Below are 20,967 nucleotides of genomic sequence, written 5' to 3'. Positions count from 1 at the left end.
CACATCATTGTGGAGGAATTTTGGCACATGCTTCTTTATGATGTTGCTTCAGTTCATTGACATTTGCGGGGATTTACGTGTTTCTTTCCTGTTGTGGTTTGGAGTTTGACTCGGACCGCTGCTGTTTGCTGCTGCGGTTGGGATCACTGACCTGTTTCAGGACTCAATTTGGCCAAGCTTAAGCTGTCAGACAGACGGTATCATATTTGACTCGTATACAAAGGATTTGACTGTCAACTCAATGACTTCAATATGCACAGGTCCTGTGGCTTCAGAACAAGCCAAAATTATCGCCCTTCTGTCACCATTCTTGACAGTTAGTGTTTGTGCTGATATATTGTGTATGATTTTCTCCAAACAAAATTATGGCCAAACATCTCGACTTTGGTCTCATTTATTCAAAGAACAACAGATAATATTCTGAAACCTATAGAATCTATGATCCAACCCTTTTGCAGTTTCTCTGAGCATTGCACGGTGTGATTTTTGGGGGAAGTTGCTGAGATGTTCACTGATGGGAAGATTGGCAGCAATTTTGAATGTTTTCCACTTGTGAATAATCTTTATCAATAGATAGACTTTAAAATCTTTTGAATTGCCTTATAACTCTTCCTAGATTGATGGGCAACAACAAATGCTTCTTTTAACATGCTCCAGACCAGCAAACTGCCAGAACCTTTGCTTTTATAGAGGTGTTCGTACTTGCTGATGACCACTCTGCATTGGTTTATTACCACCTTGCTGGTACTTACCCTCTTAATTGCTATTGAAACAAGAAGGGTCTACTTCGTTTTCCACACGTCTTATACATTTTGGGTAGTTTGTTTGTTTTAATAAATGTCACTGTGTAATGTGTAATGCTTTGTAGTTCATCTCAGGTTATGTGTACCTTATAAGACCTACTAAAGACTGGACTTTTTATCATGTTCTGATATTTAAAATCTATTCCGAATTTCCAAATAATAAAATATGTTAGTGGTTTAAAAATATATGTAATTACAATTAAGTCAGTTATCAATGGGAACTGTACATATAATGTATAAAATAAAACAAAGCCATTTGTTTTATAATTTATAATTATATCTCTAATATACATCTAATTTATATCTCAATTATAATTCTGTATCACAAAAACCCCCAAAACACTGTCCATCAGCTTTTAGCACACTATGGTCTAAATAAAAACATTTTTTTTTTAAAGTCTGATTTCCACTTTTAAGTGTTTAACCTTTAACATTATGTACATTGTTTTCCTAAAAGAACATACCTTGTCGTCCATTTTAACTGACCTATGTAACGCCTCAGTGCTGTATATGAAACAGATGCAGTCACAGTTTTTATACAAGTTTTATAAGAGTTCTGTTCAGCCTATTCTGAGCCTTTTCCTCTATGGCCTGTCTAAAGATTTAATTTCTGTATAATGCATAATCAAGATACTGTGTTTTACTTGTTTGTTAAAGACAGAAATGCATTTTGTTAGCTGTATAGATCAGGAGAATTTTTTCAGTGTCATAACTTTTTATCATAGCTTTTTTTCTTTTTTTATATTAAAAAAAGATCATTAATTTTGACCCACAATATTGTTTGAAGCTCTCTGATGTGTAGCTTCTCCCAGAGAGGGAGCATTTCTTGACAACTAAATCAGAGTTTTGCCAAACAAGATATTGCCTAGAGTATAAAAAGGTTGTTGAACCATAGAAAAAGCAGCAGCAGCTGTTATGTTTCCTGGTGAACATTTTGCAGAAACACAAAATTCTCGGCATACATCGAATTTACTGGCAGCTACATTTTTTAACAAACACCTGATGACTTCTGTGACCCTAGCTGGCAGTATTTTTACATCACTGACAAGAAGCCCCTGAGTGAATTGGCCTAAATGCGATTCTCCCTGCAATGCTACAGTACGTGACTATAATATTTGGTTCTAACATTATTTTAAACCTCAGTAATTTAAAGAAACTTTATCACTGTCCAAGCAGTAAGTAATTACGTATGTACAGCTTCAGTTATTTATGACCATATAAAGCCAAGGTTTCCAGGGGGGCAAACTAAACAGACAATGATATTCTTCCCTCACACCAAAAGTTCAAGGCAGTTGGCTGTCCTCCATGAGCCTGACTGAGGAGTTTTTCTGTCTCACTGTGGCCAGGTTTGGTGCTGAGAAAATCACTGTTTTGGGGGGGTTTGTTTGTTTGTTTTTCTTTTCTTTTTGTTAAAGTTCTTATGTTGCGACTGGGCATTACTACTACTACAAATGTCACTGAAAATGTAACCAAACAGAAGCATTTTTACACAAGCAGAAAATTAAAATATGAGATCAGATATAGCACTGGTAAAATAAAAGCGGGTGCTTCTTAAGGTAAGGCCTTGAATTTGTATTACACATTAAATTTTTTAAATATTACTGGAAAAAATCCTAATTACATACAACAGATACACAGTTAAGTGAGCATTTAGTGTCTTTTATAACAAAACAGAATATGAATTAGATTGGAGTCTTTACAGGAAATACTGTTGCACACAATGAGCAGATCACATGGATTAATGCCATTTTGCATTTGGGCTTCTATTATAACCGACTGTTACTAATTAACCCCATTTAAATCAGAGAAGGTTAGAATGAGCTGATGATGTGATTTATGCATTTGAAAAATGCTCCATTTATGGTTGTGATAATGTAAAAGTGTAGCAGGCACAGTTCTGAGGGGATCAGCTCTGCTGCCCTTTCTCTCAGCTGTGCAGTAAAAAATAATTACATGATTGGAAAGAACCCAAACTACCTACTTTCTGATGGGGGGCTTGGGTTGTATGAGAGTCATAAGCAGTGCTGCAAGACAGAAAAAGTGTTACCACTACCATCATTTGATAGAAAGAGCATGATTATCAGGACATGGTGACCGATGAGGAAAAGGCTTTTTGATTAAAGGTGAAGTAATCTCTGGTATCAGTTAGATTTTCAGTACCACTTGTAGTAATTCGCAGGCCAATACTAATCATCATCATAGTAGCTTGGGTTTGTAACCAAAAAGTAGTTATTCAACATATTATCAACACATACATCGATCAGGCATGACATTAAGACCACTTACAGGTGACGTGATTAAGACAGATTTTCTCTTCATTATGGCACCTGTTAGTGGGCGGGATATATCAGTCGGGGTGCTCATGCTGACCCATATCCACTGCTGAAAGCACCAGCAATGGCACATAAGTATCAGAACTAGACCATGGAGAAACGGAAGAAGTTGGCCTGGTCTGATGCATATCATGTGCATGACCCAGGTGTGTGTTCACTGCTCGCTTGGGGAACACCTGGCACCAGGATGCAGAAAAAAGGAAAGCCAGCAGAGGCAGTTTGCCGCTTTGGGCAATGTTCTGGTAGGAAACCTAAGCCTAAGCATTGTTGCAGACCTTGTACACACTTTCATTAACATATCAGGTAATCCCTGATGGCTGTGGCCTCTTTCAGCAGGATAATGTGGCATGCCACAAAGCAAAAATGGATCAGGAATGGTTTGAAGAGCACAACAACAACAAGTATGAGGTGCAGACTTGGCCTCTAAATTCCCCAGATTTCAATCAATTGAGCATCCAGGATTCAATTGAGTAAAAGGGGTGCCAATACAATATTAGGTAGGTGGTTATGATGTTATGTCTGATCGGTGTATATTGATTGCACTCCTGTATACATTTGGTTTGTGTCTCTGTTTTCTGCCATCCTTATCTTGTTAAAAAATAATAATTAAAACAGCATTTTACACTTATTTGTACCCTACAAATGGCAGTGACTTAACTTAAACCAGCATGTTTTTCCTCCTGAGACACTTCAGTGCAACACACACACATACATACACACACCCATCCCCGCAGCAGGAGAGTGAGTGAATGGTTGACTTGCAGCTGAGAGACATGCAAAGTCTCTTTTATTTCCATTATGGCTTTCATGCCTAAATACCACCAAATTCTCAATTCTCAGCCTCCTGCTGTGCATGTTTGTGCATGTGTGTGTGAGTCAAATCTTTGATCTCTGTTTAACGGTAACATACACGGCCTAACGTGTTCAGGAGTTAACATTCTTCTCCTGAGAAAGCTTTCCTTTCCCAACCCTGCAAACATTTTACATTTGTCTGTGACTTCCAAATTAAGACATTACAGATATTGCTGCACAGACTGTCTGTGGATCTGCAACAGTTACATCAGGAGACAGACAGACAGTACTGTTTATGTACACAAGAGTATTTTTCAGTTGTGAAGTTTAAGTTAGCATTGTAACAAGTCACAAATATATTCAGTATTTTTACAATAAACAAAATAGTGCCTGAGATTTATCTCAGTATCACCCAGCTGTAACTTTTTTGCATGTCATGACAGAAATTGAGTAGGACATGTCACCAGCGACATCACAGAAACTTAAATATAGATTGCATTTTAGCTGGACCACAGTGAGGATGTAGCTGGGCGCAGCGTGCCCTTCAGTGACTTACACATATTGTTAAATTTGTATTTTGAATCGTGTCAAGGCAACTCGACAGGGGCTGATGTTGCTGCAGTCCTCCTGCAGATTAACTGTGGCTTGGCTGCCAGCATGGTTAGGAGAAGGAAATAGAGGCAGGTTCACATAGTGGCAGAGTAAACCTGCAGAGTACCCCTGTTTTGTTTTTGTTTGTTTTGTTTTTTAAAAAACATGGTTTACATCACTCTTTTGCTTATACTCATTTTTGTGATCTTTGCTTTTATTATTGCTTGCATTGACCTTTATTCTCTGTGCTTGTTTCCTCTTGTCTCAGTGTCCTTTAACATGGCAGAATAAATGGGAGGGACCAGAGGAGCCAATGCAGTACCTCAGAGCAGTAGTAACACGGGCCCTCGCCATACAGGTAACACGTGATGGATGGTATAGCAAAAAGACATAATCTGCTGTCTTTCTTTAGGAACCTGCTTTTCACCACAGTCACAAAAAGAATATTTATAAAAAGCAGACAAACATCTATTAACATGCTATGCAATACATGACAAATACAGTGCATTCTTCGTGCGTGGGTTCTCTCCAGATACTCTGGTTTCCTCCCACAGTCCAAAGACATGGAGTTAGTATAATTGAAAACCCTAAATTGCCCCGTGTGAATGTGAGTGCGAATAGTTGTGTGTGTCTATATGTTAGCCCTGTGACAGACTGACGACCTGTACTGGGTGTACCCTGCCTCTCGCCCTAAGACAGCTGGGATAGCCTCCAGCACCCCCACAACCCTGAAAAGGATAAAAGGAAGAGAATGGATGGATGGAAAAGTGCAAAAGTTTTGAGGCTTAATGCCACAATGGGAAATGGGTGCCGAAATATATGGAAAATCAGTACATAAGGCAAAAAAAAAGAGTTGGCACAAAGCTCAGTATTTGTTATGGCCACCTTTATTCTGTAACACAGCCTAAACACCTTTAGGCAGGCTTTCTTGTAATTTCTTTAAGTAGTCTTCTGGAATAGGTCTCCAGGCTTCTTGAAGGATATTCAAAGCTCTTCTTTGGATGTTGGCTTCCTTTTGTTCTCTTCTCTATAAAGATGATTCCACACTGCTTCAATAATGTTGAAGTCTGTATTCTGGGAATGCCAGTCCATGACTGATAGTGTTCTACTGTGTGTTTCTACTCTCCAGGTATGTTTTTACTACACTGGCAGTGTGTTTGGGATCATTATCATGCTTGAAAATTTAAACTGTTGCCAATCAGACGCTTTCCAGATAGTATTGCATGGTGGTTCATTATCTGATAGTACTTTGCAGTGTTGATAATTACAAAAAATTTTGGCAAGATCCCAAACCCCACTGGCTGAAATACAGCCACATGTCAGAGCTTCAATTGTGTATTATAAATGGCTATATACACTCGCTGTTGTCCAAATTTCAAATTTGGATCCATTACTCCAAAAGACCTATTGGCACTGATTTTCAGTCCAGTAATTTAGCATACCTAAGCATTTTCTCCCTGTTTCCCTTCCTCAAGAATGGCTCCTTGATAGCTACCCTTCCACAGAGAGCAATTCTGATGAGGCTTCAGTAGATGGATCAACTGAAGGGTCAGATGAAATAGAGGACTGTGACAGTCCTGTACTCTACTTACCCAGTTTGCTCAGGCTTTTTAACGAAACTCTATACACCGTTCCGAGATATGGCACGTTTTTGGCTAATTGTTCTTTTGGAATCACCTTGTTCGTGCAAATATATGTGTTGTCTTTTCCACTTTTGTAAATAATGTGTTGGTTCTTTGCACAGGTTTATCTCTTAACGTTAGGTGTAATTTTCTACACATGAATGAATAATAGGTCAGTGTTTAAGTGGCTTGACAACCAAAAAGAAACCCAAACATTTCCCTGAAAATGGTCAGGCACAAGGACTGGAGTGAAACTGAGCGTTAAAGCAGCCAATGCCCAAAGAAAAACACTGAAAGACCTTCAAAAAAATGTAAAGAACTATTGCTTGAGATCACTTTGAAAAATGAAAAGAAATTGTGGCTCCGTAGAAGCAAAAGAAAAAGTCTTTGCACCGTAGTGTGTAACAGTTGTTATCATTTAGTTTTAATTATTTCTTCAAGGGCTGAAATTCACAAGAGCCCACTACTATAAGAGCACCTTTGTCCTCAACAAAACATGGTATTTTCTGATGGCCTAAGTTAAAAATTGAGATGGCCTTGAGAATCCTCTGTAGTGCTGCTCTCGACGGAAGGAGACTTAAGAAGTATAAGAGTTTTCTAATCAGCCTTTGAGGGATCCATTTAAATTCATCATGCATTTATCCTACCCAGAGCTTTGTCATTCAGCAGTGATGAATATTAACAGATTTCTTTTCTAAAAATTTTAATTCCAAAGGATTTAAAGAGAACCTCGCATTTCAGAGATCATAAAATATGAAGTGGAATTCCACTTTTTATAAATGGATCTCAAAACAACAAGAGGCCTTTAAGCTGAATTTGCGGTACTTTACGTTATGACATACAGGGTGGTCTAGGCAATGTGTTTATTAAAACGCTGCCAGAAAATTTCTTGTTGTTTTCAATAGGGGTACATAAATAAAAGGGGATTATTCTATAAAAGCAGGAGGTTCTGGGAAGTGTCAGCCTTAGGTTGGTGCCAGGAAATAAGGGTTCTGGCGGAAATTCCTCTCTATCTCCGCTCAACTGTGTCTGACTGTACTTCAATATGTTCTGGCAGACTAGAATGCACACATACACCCTCACGTTCAGAAATAATTTCTGTGTGGATGCATTTCATTATCTGCGTGGGCGAGCCTCCCTGCCTCTGTCTGTCTGCTGGCCTGCCTGTCTACCCATCTGTTTGTATGTCTGCCTGATACTCGATTTTTGTTTTTTCTCTTTTTTTTGCCCTGTCTTCTAGCCTCCCTGTCTACCTACACTCCATCTGTCTTAGTATGTGTCTGTCTAGGGGCTGCGCTGTCCTTAGCTGTCTGTTTTTGCCCATCAGCACTGAGTGATATCTCTGTTTGCAGCATGTCTGTATTCTATTAGCTAATCAGCGCAATAAAGGCGGACTCTTCCAGAGCTGCAGCTGTGTGGAGCTGCTGAAGAATAAAAAGCCAACAGCACAGCAGTGCACCCAGACGAACAGGACGACCTTGACAGCTCTCAAATGCTTGCACACATACAGTATATACGCACAAATAGCATGAGCAACATCAGCACAACTCGGTTCGCTTTATTATTAATGCACCCAAATCTTTCTTGGTGCATGCCTCGCTTTGATTATGTGTGCCCACATGCACCCGGTTGCAAGTGTGTACTTGTGTGTATGTGAAGCTAGGATTTATGCACATTTCTTCTTGACATAAAGCTCATCTCAGTTTATCTCTAAAGCCAGTGCAGACTGATTCTGTGGTAAAAGTGAATCTATTAATAAAAGAGATTGGATCTCTATTGGAGAGATAAAATGTTTGCTCATTCTGCCTCCATTTGTCAGCATTTTTCTTCAGTTGACATTAAATCTTAGAACTGAAGCCAATCGGGCTTAAATAATCTTTTGTATTTATAAAGTTTAAAAGCACAGTGAAATCAGTTGTGCTCTGCAACATTTACCAGTACTAAAGTAAAGTATTTTTGCTTGCCACACAATTTAATAATTTTTTTTATCCCTTTTTGTTGTGACACAATAGATGGCCGACATCTAATCAAAGCAGATGTTGCTGAATATAGCAGACTGCATCAACATATTGGACGGGGCTAACAAAGCTCCAAGTCCATCTGTGCAGAGTTACACAAAGAATTATGTTTAACATCACTGTTTGTCTGGGTTAAGCATTTATTTTATTTTACTGTTTTTGCACAAAACCCAAGAATCTGGGAGTGTTTCCAGGATTATTTTTAAAGTTGGCGTGGCAAATCTTAATACTTGATTATAAATACAGTTAAGAAATTGCTGTAGAAAATATTCTGCATGGTTTTTGGTCTCATGCGCAGACCTTGTACAGATATAGTTTGGGAAAAGCAGCACTGCACGTTGTTTTGTATTTAATTACTGTCTTACAAAGTGCTGAAACACATACTCATTACTTAAAAGAGAAGGATAGAAATAGAAATGGCATTACATAGAAATACCTTAATCAAGTACATTAAAACTGTACCTCAGAATAGTGCTTCAGTAAATGTACACCACTAACCCTGTCCACGCGCTCATAAAATGGCGTTGGGCTTTGCGAGGTTTGTGGGCGTGCGTCTGTATGTGTATTATGTTCCCATTAGTGCATAATTGGTGTTCCAGTTTTATCAGCTTGTTGATGCGGTGATAAAAAGGTGATGCATTAAATAGTCTATTAGCCACATTAGGCTGTGCATTTTATTCTCTCCCTTTGTAACCCTTTGGCTTCACTTTACAAATACACAATAACTGAGACAAAAAGTACTCTGTCCAATTTAGGAACCATTCCACTGAAAGATACATGCTGGGTCCATGTGTTTTTGGACTGTGACATTATTTATTATTTTAGCTGTTCACCAAAATGTGGTCAAGTTACAGTTACATGATGAATATGAGTTTGAATCTCAACCTTTCACCTTTTATTTAAAGGTTTGAATACAAATATTAGCTGAAATGTTTTTCTGAACAGTTCGGTGTTTTTAGAGGTTCAATATGTAATTGGACAAATCAACATATTAATAAATACTTTGTAAAAATCCTTTTCTTTAAATGATCCCCTGAAGTGTGGCACTCGTGGCCCTCCCCAAATAATGGTTTTCCTGCTGTGTGTGTGTGTTTTTGGCCATTACTGCTGCTCCATTCAGTTGTTGTTGATCGACTCAGACCAGGTGATTAACTCTGCAGAATATTCCGCTAATTTACTTTTCAAAACCTGATGGATTGCTTTTACAGTATGTTTTGGATCCATCTGTGCATTGCCATGAAAACAACTATTTGCCCTCTTCCTGATTTCTTCGTTTTCTTTCATTTTGTTTATTTTTTTCATATTTGTCACATTCACCTGTTTCAGATCATCACAACAAGCTTTAATTTTAGAGAACGATGACCCAAACAAATATAAAATGCAGTTTTTAAATGAACAAAGTCCTACGCTGTGTTACCGTGATGTGGTGTAGCTAAGCTGAACTCGCTGGCTTTTGTCTTGGATGTTTATGGAGAAGTCTAATATGTTCTTTCTGTTTTTGAGGCTGGTGACTGGTTTGCATCTTGTAATGAATATGCTTCTCTTTATGGTAGACCTGGATAATGATATGTCCCCTCCTGGAGACTGTCCTTCCACTCGGCTGAATGTTCTAAAGGGTTTTTTTCATAGGAAAGGACCCTGTGGTCATCTGGCACTGTTATCTTCAGTGGATGTCTAAACCTTTTTATGTTGCGGTGCTCACCGGTGTGTCCCAAATGCACTCAATTCTTGATCTGACCACTCCTAAAGTCCCTGCTACCTCTCTGTTGGATTTGTTTAGTGTATGTAGCCTGAGGACGTCCTGTTCCTCCTGCAGTGAGTGCTCCTTTGACAGCATATTTTGGATTAACCCAAACAGCTTCCACTCTTCAGCTTATATCCGGACCTCTGACCTACCTAATTTATGAAAAAATGTAGCCCACACTTGGCCATAAAACAGCTTTATAATTATGTATCCAATTACATCTGAGCCTCTGTTTATAAAGACACCTACTGTGGTTTATGCACTTTTTGTTTGTGTTTGGTTTTTTTGTTCAACCCCTCCAATTAAAGCTGTGCTACACTTTAAGCCCATAGTCATTATTTAACTGAAACTAGAATAAGCTCTGGTACACACACAAAAAAAACCCCAAAAGCACATGGATCTAACTGTATGTTTTATTCTATGAGAAGCTCGACACAAGCATGTAACGTAAACACGTTTTTTAGTATTCAAATCTGTGTCATATTTCCATGTGACATAAAACTGTGTGACGCCTTTGTGTAACAGATTTTATGCCTGCATTATGTGTTAGCTTTGAGTCTTTATTTGTAATTTGCAAAGTATTTGGCTCATTAATCTTTGCGTCTACACGTCTCTCTGTTTCTGTTTCTCTGTGTTTCTTTTCATACAGAGTTGGGTGGAACGTGCAAATAGACAGGCACTCCTGTCAGACATCCTAGATCTATCTGAGCTATTTCACCCTGATACCTTTCTTAATGCTTTGAGACAGGAAACTGCCAGGTAACTAACACACACACACACACACACACTGGACACCTTCATAGGGGATTGAATAAGTGTATATATCAATGTTAAAAATACGTATATTCATTTTGCTTTTTTTAAGGACCATGTCCTGTTCTATGGATAGTTTGGTGTTTGTTTCGTCATGGAGGAGTCCAATTGCACAAGCAAAACTACAAGTAAAGGTAAAGCCAGTCATCTACTGCTCATGCATGCAAACATCAGATCCTCACCTCCATCTACAGAAGAATACAAGTGCTATAACCAAGGTACACTGGCTGAGTGATAATTATTGGAGGAGAAGACAGCGAGAATAGATACAGATGCAGATAAGGAGGCAGGAGTTACAAGACTGAAGAAAAAGGAGAAACTGGGGGTAAAAGAAAAGCAAAGAATTAGCCATTGTGCCAGAACTCAACTCTTTAAGAAGGGTACGTTACCCAGAATTATGCCTGATTTTGGTACATGGGGATCACTCAGCTAACCCAAACTGCACTTTTGGAAATGTGCTCGGGCACAGCAAAGATCCCCCTGGTGTAAGTAAAGCCTTTATTAGGGACAAGGCCGCTGCTGACAGCAGCCAGCTCAGGTCTCTGGTGCGTTTTGGATATATTGTGTAATTCTAGTCCTTTCTGACCAAACAGAACTGTGCAGCATTCCTCTCAGTCATCAGTTATTCATTTTATGCTCTGATTTAAGGGTGATATGACTGTCTTTAATATAATACTTTGAGGCAATACTTCTATTACTCTCATGCCAATAAAAATTGGCACAGTTTGACATGCGCTTAGTTAAAATACACAAAGAGAGAAGGAAAGGGTGTTGGTGCTGACAAAGAGGCTGCAGCTGCAGGGAGGGAAGGGGAAAACACTCAGACGTCTGACAGAGAAAGTGAAAGGATATAATTGTTGTGAAGCAATGAGCTCTCTTACACACACACACACACACACACACACACACACACACACACACACACACAATATGTAAAAACATTTTCTGGATTTGTGTCTTGCTCTCACTCTCTGGGTTTTTCTTTCCCAGATTATGGTGATTTAGTACTTGTATGTGTGTGTCTGATTTGACGCCAGAGTTCCCTTTATTGTCTGTCCTACTGTGGAAAATCCCTGAGTCACTGGACTGACTTCACTTGATGTCTCTTTCATGTAGTATGTAGCATGCTAGTTAATCTGGGAAGGGCTCCCACCAGCGTTCAGCGTTTAAGTCACAGAGTAGCTGTTTTCCCGTTGTTCCATTTTCGGGTGTCTGTTTCTCTTGTTCATCTTATCATTTGCATTTTCTTTGTAGATTGGAGGTCTCCAGTTGGAGGGTTGCAGTTTTGATGGTGTCCATCTTTGTGAGAACCAGCATGATTCTCCCAGCGTGTCAGCTGTCCCAACGTGCTACATGGCCTGGGTTCCACAGGTATGCATGTGTTCTTAAAAGAGAGAACCACACTGTGCAGCACCTGACAGTAATCATCTTAAATGTTTTGTTCAAGATTTCCAAAACCCACAGCAATGTCGTCTTTCAAAACCCAATCATGTACAGTTTCAGCTAATAAATTGTATAAAACAGAATTTTTTTTGTTTACATTTTAGGCAGCAATTGTTTGCAATTTTATTTGAAAAGTGACACAAAGGACTAGATCATTTTTAAACAGTTGCCAGGTGCTCTCATGTCAGTTGACTACTCGGTTAATGAAGTACTTGTTCTTTGACCTGAGATGTTGCGTTATGGTGGAAATATGAATTTTTATCAAAATTACACAAAGTCTGGAGGACGCTCTGGGGATTTGTGCAGATGTGAGTTTTTTGCTGTTTAGGCTTCAGTCACACAGGTAGAGCCCAGCCAAATATCTGACTGATATGGCTGATATTTGCTAACATGTAACAGCTGATAAATACTCATTTAAAAAGTAACGAAGAGACGAGAGGATCGTCTTTCAACTGCGTTAGAACATTTTTCAGTGTTGATGTTGCATAGTTTGTCCAACAGAGGGCGCTATACAGCTTCAGTGTTGGCATTGAGACATGTTTATTTTTAACTTGGATTGTTAATTATTTTTGTAACAATTCATAAATAACTACATGTGACAAATATTAACAGGGAAATTTGTGTAAGCTTCATGTGTCTAAAAGGAAAAAACATTTGACTGTTTGCCATATTTGTAAAAGACCAAATATCAGTATTGGTCTTAAAAATCTTCTGTCAGTCCCTAAAAATAATTAGTGGTCAACGTCGGCCTCTCTGGCTTTTTATTAGCACTATTCACGTGCATCATGTCTTTATGGTCAGTTTTTAAAACCCTTCCACGTAACTACAGCCCACAGACTCCAGGAGTGCTCCAGAAAAGAATCGCTCTGACTAAAATTTCAGTGTGGACGTCAAGCTTAGGTTTAGGAATTTTTAATAGCGAGTCATCCAAACCATGCAGCAGCATATTAATGTCTAACCTCATGTTGTGGATGGATCGTCTCAGGTCTTCTCTTGCTGAAGTTGGGTCTGTTTTTGGTGTCTTCTTCTTACCATGTGATTGTATTTGTCTCTGCCTATCGGGGACCCGCACATGAACTTTTATTGAGGGGAAAAAAGTTAATCCTCATCCTCCTTCTTTGCTGGGCTAAGAAATGGCTAATGATGTCAGACTTAAGAGGTTGACTGGGCTCTACAGGCTGGTCTTGAGACCTTTCGACTGTTTGGCGAGTAGTTGCTGTATGATTGGTTGCAAAGAGGCTACACTGAAATGCGATTGCTTTGATCTCTCTTTGCAACTGATTTAACCTAGAGGCAGCCAGCAAGTTCCAGCAACCACTCGCCAACTAGGAATTCACATTTTCCCTACCGACCAGAGTTTACCAGGTCTTCACTGACCAATGACTGAAGTTTTATATGTTTTATTTAATCGGTTACATTGCAGTGGCAGAAAGTTGTCATTTATTTGTTATCACGTTTGTGAGATATGTCAATTTTTAATCATTTAGCATGAAACTCTGTGACTATACAGTATTTGTGCATACTTACACTCATACACTAAATTTCTACTTCATCCTAGAACTCTGTTGCTGCCTGCACTGCAGCAGAGGAGAGTATCTGTCTGCCTCTCTATACCAGCTCTGAGAGGGTGAAGGTGGTCACGCACATCTCTCTGCCCTGTGGAGCAAACCCCAACCAGTGGATACAGTGTGGAGCTGCTCTTTTTCTCAAACAGCAGTAAGAGGACGGGATCTGGTTGTGGCGAGACTCACAGAGAGAAAAGGGATTTTCTGTGCTCAGTATCTGACCAGATGGATTGTTAGCACTCTGATATGTCAGGGTAATTTTTCAGTGAAGCGCATTAGCTCATAGACCAAACTTTTTAAAACGCATTTGCTTCATATCATATCATTTGTATAACAGAGTACAAGGGAAAGGACCAGAGTGAAGGAAAACAGGACGAAAGAATAACTGATGCTTTCTCGGGTTGTGCTACGACACTAAAACTGAATAAAAAGCTAAAAGACAAACAGCGGTGATACTGTTAATAAACTATATGCATTATTATTTGGATCCCAAGAAACACTACTACACTAAAACTGTCAGTAAGTCTTACTGCTTCCAGTCTCACAAGAAAATTGTGTTTATTACATATTAAAAAATGTTTTTTGCATAGGCATTGTATTCCCTGCTGTACTTTTGGACCTATTTATTCAAAATAAAGGTAAAATAAAAACCATCTTTCCTGCCTTCAATAGAATAACATTGCTAAAGTACTAAAAGAGATGTGTGTGTTTGTGCGTGGTGTTTCAGAATGGCGCTGACCCTCCGTCACATACTATTAGTAGTCAGAACTGTTTGACAGTGAACTGTACAGATCTCAGTTCACTGTGTTCTGCCTCTCCCACAGCTCTGCTGAAAGGGGCTTTACAGACATGATGCACTTCAGTGTCAGTTCTCTTTCTGTAACGCAAATACACACACATGCACAAGTTAGTCGCTAACCTCTGTGTGATTGGTTCTGAGTTGAGGTTGAACGGAGTCAGTGAAGCTGTGATGGATGGCCGCTGAGCTGCAAGTGTGGGCGTGCGATTTGGAAGGTGTGTATGGGCGCTTGTGTATGAATCCAATCATAAGCATCAAGCTTGATTGATGGCTTAATTAAGATTTTTTTCCCCCCTCCACCACTCACTTTTTCAATTTTTCTCATGCCTTTGCGCAAATGTCTGTTAATGTGAGTGTATGAAAGTGTGATCACATCTGTGTGTGTGTGTGTGTGAGGAGACGGAGAGGAGAGTTGAAATTAGGGAGGAGCGGGTATTGTGTGTGCACTGCAGTGTGACAAAATGGGAGTGAAATGGAACAGCAGGTTTAAAAAGAGAGAGGATTGGATTTCAGCGAAACATGGCCCTCTGGGTCAGAGAGGGAGAGCGAGCGAGAGACAGACAGAAGGATGGAGGCAGAGGAGGAGAGAGGGAGGTGATGATGCAGGGACGGGAAAGAGCGAGAAAAGGGCCGTAAAACTTGGGCGAGAAAATTGAAGAGAAACAGGAAAATGAGTGTGGCAAAGGTGACAGGGTTTGGGAGGACAGGTTAAAGAGAAAGATGGATGGAGGGAGTGAGGACAAGTAGTGAGTGAGTTATGGGGAATCAACAGGGGAGGGAGAGAGTGAAACACAGGGAGCTTATAGGAAGGTTTATACCTGCTACGGTACTGGACACACTGCCAGTTTGTCCTGTATTTCCTTAACAGCATAAAGATCTTTAATGTTTTCATTAGATAGCACTGTAACAAGTCAAAACGGGAATCTAAAGGCTGATTATTTTCTATCTGCTCAAAAATGAGACATCGTTGAAATTGGATTCAAAACAGTGAGCGCTGTTTCACAACTCTTCCTCGTGTTTTGATGACTTCTAATCCTGTAGGCAGCAGTGGAAAATTAACATCAGCATTGCAGCAGAGGGGGAAGAAAAAAAAGGCTTTTGCCAAGGGCTTGTTTCCAAGGTAATGTGTTTACAGAGTTTTGTCTTTATCTCAAATTAGCATTCCAGGTTTGAGAAACTATTGTGATAAAACTCCTGCTGCGACGGTGTTCAGCAGCTGCCTTTGCAGGTTGTTTGCTTGGAGTTCTGATCACAAACCCACACGACATGAGTAATCCGGTGAAACGTCAGAGCAATGATGTATACGCGGCACGCTGCAGATTCCTGCGATAGACAGATTTCTGATTTACCTCAGCAAAGCATTGTAATCTGTTTCTAAACCGCCACGTTTAGTGCACGCATAGCATTCAAAAAACTCCCACTTTTCAATAATAATAAAAAAATCTTGGCCTTTTCTTTGCCTTTGTCTTGACCCGCCCTCCATTCTTCCCGAGCTTCCTCCATGACGTCCACAAGTGTTTGGGGATTTTCTGTGTTGTTTAAGCAACAATACAATAATGCTTATGTAAACCGTGCATATGTGAGACATAAACATTTTGTTTTCTGTCTGATAATGTCTCTAACACTTGTGGCGGGCTTTTTCGTCCAAATAAACATGAGGAAATAAACAGGAATGAACAGGACCTTGTCATTTGTTTTCCTATACTGTAAAATATACAATCAGGCCTCCTCAGATTGGAGTCGGGTTTGGTCTACGTTTAGTCTTCTTTTCACGGCGTGTCGAATGGTATTTTAACTTTTGGCATTCAGCATGCTTACCGGGCCAACATGTGTTGGCTCGCCATAAAACAAGGTTGATAAAATATCTCCTTCCCAGATTTTAAAATGTTAGGGACACTCCCTTATTGGGCACTTGCCATATTTTAATAAGCAGTACGGGACTGGAACCTTCATGGGCTTCACAATTTGATTCAGAAGTCTCACTGCGCTGTTTTCCCAATAAACAACAACAACAGAAACGCTTCAGTGTGTCCAAACTCAACAGAGAGTTTTCTTCAGGGGTGGGAAGTGAGAGGAAGAAGCCAACACAGTCAAGCAGGATGGAAACATGCAGAAAATACACTGCAGGAGAGCAAAATGGAGGAGGTGTGGAGAGAGATGCGAACACTACTGGCAAGGAGGCAAGAGAGGAAAAATGGGATCTACCTGGCAGTGAGCAAGTTCGACTGACCCGAAGGCAACAGCAGCTGAAAAATATTGTACCAAGACATGTCTGCTTAATGCACGCTCTGCAGCTGTACATATAGTGTCTGTGTATCTTTATGCAAGATTAAAGTTCCTGGTGATATGAAAAGACATCACTTAATACTGTCATATTTAATGCTTTGTACTATTTTATCATAGTGTCAGATCCACTGGTTTCAGACTGGGTCTGCCACACCCCTCATCACAAATACTGCCAGTTGTTACCTGTTAATTGTCCGTTATCTGTTCAATTCCAGTGTTACCGACTGAGGAGCCAAAGATAGTGGTTTTTGATTGATTATGAAGGATATTGAGTTTTTGTTATTAAATAGTGTGTCAGGTTGTATTTTATTATTTTGGCCCTGGAGAGCTCGACACTTCCTTTTTTATCCCTCAGCATAAACATGCCGACTGGGGTGTTGTCACCATGCCGGCGGGCGGGCAGACGGGGTGGGCAGTCAAGTTTGTGGAAGTGGTAACTCGAGAACGAGGCGATTAGGATTTTGAAATTGATACCATGGATTCATCTGCTAAACATCTTGGACCAGTTAGAATCTCAGTGACCTCGACCTCAAGGTGAAGGCTCCCCAGAGCATAGGCTCCCCAGAGCCCATTAAAATAATTGCAAGGGACCCACTGCGAAAAGGTTTAAGGCCTAAGTGATCTTAAATATATCTTATAAATCCTATATATATATATATATATATATATATATATATATATGTATGTGTATATATATATATATGTATGTATATATATATATATATATATATATATATATATATATATATATATATATATATATATATATATATATATGTATATATGTATATGTATATATATATGTATATATGTATATGTATATATATATGTATATATGTATATGTATATATATATATATATATATATATGTATATGTATATGTATATATATATATATATATATATATATGTATATGTATATGTATATATATATATATATATATATATATATATATATATATATGTATATGTATATATATATATATATATGTATATGTATATGTATATATATATATGTATATGTATATGTATATGTATATATATAGATATAGATATATATATATATGTATATGTATATATATATATATATGTATATATATATATGTATATGTATATGTATATATATATATATATATGTATATATATATATATATATATATATGTAAAAGAAGCTCTGGCCTCGTGCCTTGAGAACAAATACAGTGTAATCATAGCAGGGAAAAAAAGTTCAGTATTGTAGCTAATGTAATTTCCTTTGATAATGTGCAGAGCCATTTGATTTCTGGAGCGACTGCACAGAACATGAAACAGACGTTTTCAAAGAGACATTTTCCTTTTTACATTTGTTTTTTATGTGTATAAAATAGTAATGAAAATTGTTCACTGTTCAGTTTTCTACATACATTTTGAGTGGTGACCGCAGGCTGATGGTTTTCATGATTACATGCTGATGAAGGGAACAAGATGCAGTTTTAACTACTGCCAGATATCCCTGTCCCTGTCTGAAGTCCTTTAAAATCAGTCTGTTGGCCTGTGCACGATATTACATTTAAAATATCTATAGAAAAACATGTTTTTCTTTCATGTGAGTGTCACATATGTAAAACTGTGCCTGTGTACAAACCTCTGGGAACCCGGTATGAGACAGCCTAGTACAGAAAAGTTGACGGCAGCAGTTTTTTACAGTGAAAGCCTTCAGGATGTGACATGAAGCGATCTTGTTTGTTCATTGCAAAGAGTGCAGTCTCCCTTCAGTTGCCTCACAACACGTATTTTGTGTTGTGCTCCAAATGATTTCATCCTTTTTGTTTTGTTCCTGTGCAAACGTGTGAGTGAGAATGTGGGAGTATTCATATGTTCTCCTCGGTATACTGTACGATGGTTTGTGAGTTCAAGTGTGTGCATGTGTGTGTGTGTTTTAGTGTGTCCTTTCCCTGGAGAGATATCCTGCCTCCAGCAGAGTCAGAGGGGCTGACAGATGACCACAAGGTCACTCATCTCCTCAATCTGTGACCCTCTCAGGAGGCACAAACACCCATAAGAGGGATTTCATTCCCCTCTTTTTGCTTTGAATCGCTTCTATTCCTCGCTCCTCTCCTCTTCTGCTGCCTTCAGTCTCAACTTTCCTTTGTTCTCTTGTCATTTGCACTTATCTTTTCCTCCTTCACACCTCTTATTCTCCCCTCTGCGGTATCACCTTTTCCCTTTTTTTTGCCTCACCTTCTGAGTTTTTTTTCTTTACAACTTCTAATCTTGCACTCCCTTCTTACGTCGTTGCCCCTTTCTCACTCGAATTAATGACCTCTGTGCAAACTAATGAGATTATTGTATTAACTAGGTTCCTTATGCAATCTCTGATACAATATTTGAGACCTACTGTCTGGTTGAACTGGCTCAGATCAAAAGATTTTTTTTTTTAGTCATGTTTTGTATGAGACTTTGTTACCTGTGCCATTCAATTATGAGCTAGAATAGAAATTTAATACAAGGTCTATTGAACAATGTCCACTCAAAGGGAGATGGGGTTAAAATTTAGTGTTGTAAACTAGCTTAAAAAATGAGATATTTTAAGGTAAAGTATGTGAGTATGAGTTTGTGTAACTGTAAATCATAAATGAACTACTGTCCTCTGATGTTTTATGTGAGGTCTTGCCAAAACTAAAAGCCAGCTCATGCAAAAATACTGACAGCTGTGGACTTGAACTCGGACCAGTCAGGTTGCTAATTTTTATACATATGAAGTGCACATATATGCATGTATGCTAGAAAAAATAACATGAGGAAAAATTGCTTTCTCAGTTGTCAGTTGTCTCAGTTGTGTTGCTGGGTCTGAAAGACCCAGCAACACGCTCAGACAAAAACTGGTTCACCCGAAAGACAAAACGCCAAAACACAGACTTAACAATGTGGTGTATGCTGTACAGTGCAGCGAGGAATGCCCAGACCTCTACATTGGAGAGACCAAACAGCCACTTCACAAGCGCATGGCACAACACAGAAGAGCCACCTCCACAGGACAAGACTCAGCAGTCCATCTGCATCTTAAGGATAAAGGACACTCTTTCGAGGATGCCAATGTTCACATTTTGGACAGAGAGGACAGATGGTTTGAAAGAGGAGTGAAAGAAGCCATCTATGTCCACTGTGAGCGACCATCTTTGAACAGAGGCGGTGGTTTACGACACCAACTCTCTGCCATCTATAATCCAGTTTTGAGATCCCTTCCCAGACGCCTTAACGCCCACTCACATCCTGGGCCATCTGACCTCAGGAATTCGCATGATAAGGTGGGGCCAGGTTTCACAATGAACACACCCGAAACTCTGGCTGATTGGGACCCACACCCAGTTTCACACCTTGGCTCAGGCGATTAGAGGATCATCAGGGGGTCCTTTTGTCCCTCTGTGGGGGGATACTCCCACTAGGTTTATATCTGGGACTCTCCACCATTTGACCTTAGAACTGAAGAAGCTTCTCGGATGAGAGGTGAAACGTCTTCAAGTAACTTAAAGAAGTCCTGCGACCTGCAATCACTCTGTGGTTCGTATTAATAATCTGAGCAGCATTGATTAACTGTTCAGGAAGAAAATCATCATTTTGAGTCTGCTCTGTCATAAAATGTACATAGAAAATACTCAATACTTGTGAAAAAATAAAAAGAATGACATGAAAAACATTTACTCTGCTCTTGGCTTCAGTGTAAACAATGTGATGTCTCACACTGACTGCAGTTTAGACCCATGAATGATTTCTGCCCTCTGTTAATACAGGGGGAAATTTCAGAGGCCCACCGCTTTGGTCCGTTTTACTCTCTTTGAATAACTCAAGGGATTTAAACTTAAATGATTTGATTTTGGGAAGTATCACTGTGTGATCAGTAAGCAGCACTGTGGACTGCATCCTGATTTCTAGGCAGCACAGAAAACTTTCAGAAACTCTGGCAGTGGAAGCTCAGCCCTCACCCAACCTAACCCCCAAGGTGTCTATGGCACATTTTAACTCTGATGCACTCTGATGCATCCATTCACCCAATTAAGGGGCTGGAGCCTATCCCAGAGGTCCTGGGGCGTGGGGTGGGGTGTAGTCAGTCTGTAGCAGGGCCAGCACAGAGACAGCAGAGTTTTTTGGTTGTTTCTTTTTCTAATTGAATTTGTTCTGA

At 39.3% G+C, this 20,967-nt stretch overlaps 1 protein-coding gene across 4 annotated transcripts in view; it reads left to right on the top strand.

Annotated features, from left to right (window-relative positions):
- dync2h1 (dynein cytoplasmic 2 heavy chain 1) overlaps positions 1 to 14,379 on the top strand; it is a 117,885-nt gene extending 103,506 nt beyond the window's left edge. For all 4 annotated transcript variants that reach the window (XM_084949962.1, XM_084949963.1, XM_084949964.1 and 1 more), the window contains 5 exons: positions 4,788 to 4,877; positions 10,553 to 10,662; positions 10,769 to 10,850; positions 11,971 to 12,087; positions 13,718 to 14,379. In XM_084949962.1, the coding sequence (XP_084806088.1) occupies positions 4,788 to 4,877; positions 10,553 to 10,662; positions 10,769 to 10,850; positions 11,971 to 12,087; positions 13,718 to 13,879 (561 nt within the window). In that variant the 3' untranslated portion in view covers positions 13,880 to 14,379. The remainder of the gene's footprint in view (positions 1 to 4,787; positions 4,878 to 10,552; positions 10,663 to 10,768; positions 10,851 to 11,970; positions 12,088 to 13,717) is intronic.
- The last annotated feature ends 6,588 nt before the right edge of the window (positions 14,380 to 20,967 follow it).

This window comes from Perissodus microlepis, chromosome 14, assembly GCF_051167445.1.
Source record: "Perissodus microlepis isolate ML-2025 ecotype Zambia chromosome 14, ASM5116744v1, whole genome shotgun sequence".
Lineage (NCBI taxonomy): Eukaryota > Metazoa > Chordata > Actinopteri > Cichliformes > Cichlidae > Perissodus > Perissodus microlepis.
Note: the sequence above shows the minus strand (reverse complement) of the source record. Positions and strands in the feature narration are given on the sequence as shown.